This window comes from Otolemur garnettii, unplaced genomic scaffold (genome assembly GCF_000181295.1).
Source record: "Otolemur garnettii isolate 467f Iridium unplaced genomic scaffold, OtoGar3 scaffold00063, whole genome shotgun sequence".
NCBI classification, from domain to species: Eukaryota; Metazoa; Chordata; class Mammalia; order Primates; family Galagidae; genus Otolemur; species Otolemur garnettii.
Genome location: NW_003852458.1, coordinates 3445777 through 3447617, shown reverse-complemented (window position 1 = coordinate 3447617; position 1841 = coordinate 3445777). Strand labels below are relative to the sequence as shown.

Here is a 1841-nt window from a genome sequence, read left to right as displayed (position 1 = left end):
GCATGCTGTTATGATAGGTCTTCTTGGTTTGGTCTTTTGCAGGGTGTGAATGGATTTGTCCAGTACCCAAAAGGGTTTCTAAAGGAAGCTTTCAAGCTGGTGCGAGAAAGGGGAGGCGTGTGCATCACAGATGAAGTGAGTGGCCATGAATGGTGCTGTTTAGTGCAAGGGAACAGGAAAGGCACAGACCTTCCATTGTACCCACAGGTAGTTAGACTCACCAGTGTCATAGCCCAACCAGGTTCATCGGCCACTGCTCAAGGGGAAGGCAATATACTGAGACAGCCGGTGTTACAGCAGAGAAGGAGTTTGGTATCACAGGTGCCATGTGAGATGGGAGAAAGTTCTCAAATCCATCTCCCCAAAAAGTTGACAGAGAGGGCTTTTAAAGATAGCTTGTCAGGCAGAAGATCAGGCAAGTGTGCCTGCTAATTGGCTGGATTCAGAGTGGAACCATAGGGGTGTAGAAATTGTCTTCTTTGCTGAATTGGTTCTTGAGGTTGGGATGGAGTGGTCACGATACCAGTTAAGTCAATTCCTCAGTATGGGCCACTGGTCTGTGGGGGTCAGCCATTCCACCAGAATGCAGGGCCTGGAAGATATCCCAAAGGCCAGGCTCAGGGTTCCCAAGGGCGATGTGATCCACGGGAGCAATGAAGAAAGCACAGACTCTTTTTTTTTTTTCTTTCTTTTTTTCTTGTTTTTGAGGCAGAGTCTCACTTTCTTGCCCCCAGGAGAGTTCTAGGCATCACAGCTCACAGCAACCTCAAACTTCTGGGCTCAAGTGATTCTCTTGCCCTAGCCTCCCGAGTAACTGAAACTACAGGCACCTGTCACAAGGCCCAGCTATTTTTCTTTTTAAAGATGGGGGTCTGTCTCTTGCTCAGGCTAGTCTCGAACTCATGACCACAAGCAATCCACCTTGGCCTCCAAGAGTGCCAAGCCACCTCTCCCGGGCTTAGCTCAGACTCTTTATGACGATCAGGTAGATGACTCCTGACTAGTGAGCAAATAGAGGAAAGCAAGCGAGGGAACGATGGCCGTATATAACAGATATATTTTTCCCCTACCACAGTTCCCACCTTGTGGCACTTTGTTAATTGTATAAAGAGCCTGTCAGTATGTTTCATACCTGTTCCAATCCTTTCGTATTTGCCTGAACAGTTTTCCACAGCTAAAAATTCCCCACAGGTGATGCTGGGCTGCCTCTCAGCAGAAATTTTGCAGTTTCTTCCTGCATAGCCAGGTCTCTGCTCGGCCCAGGGTTGCACTTGGTCTGCACAAGGCTTGGGCTGACCTCTTCCTGCCATGCCCATCCTCCCTTCCCCAGCCCGCCAGCAAACTAATCAGAGTCCTAACTGAGGAAAATCAGTCTGCTATTAAACAAGAAGAAAAGTATAGTCAGTCAGTTTAACATCAGCTACATCAGTGAAGAGGATGAACTTTGGCCTTGGAATCAGCAGACATTAAAGTTGCTACAGTCCAACTAATCAGGGGGAAGGTAGGATGAAGCCAAAGAAAAGATGAAAATCAGAATTTTCTAAAATATGTGGTTTTATGTCTTCCAAAAATGTAATTGGAAACTTTGTAATACAAGGTAACCTTAGGAAGGACTGTACAAATGACCGGGTAAAGATAAGAAGAGCTGGACCTTTCCGAGCATTTGCTGCGTGTGGTATTGTTTCTAATGCCTGGTGTGGATTAACTCAGTTACTACCTGCAATGATTCTATTGGGTCTGCCCCATTGCTATTATTTCCATTTTATAGATAAGTGATGTAAGTCCAAGATGGTTAAATCACCTAAGTCATGCAGTGAGTAGGGACAGATCCAGGACTCAAA

General features: G+C 46.2%; 1 protein-coding gene across 2 annotated transcripts in view; it reads left to right on the top strand.

Moving 5' to 3' along the window:
- Positions 1 to 1841, top strand: part of AGXT2 (alanine--glyoxylate aminotransferase 2) — a 38088-nt gene that overhangs the window by 19543 nt on the left and 16704 nt on the right. For both annotated transcript variants that reach the window (XM_012807112.2, XM_003792935.3), the window contains exon 9: positions 43 to 135. In XM_012807112.2, the coding sequence (XP_012662566.1) occupies positions 43 to 135 (93 nt within the window). The remainder of the gene's footprint in view (positions 1 to 42; positions 136 to 1841) is intronic.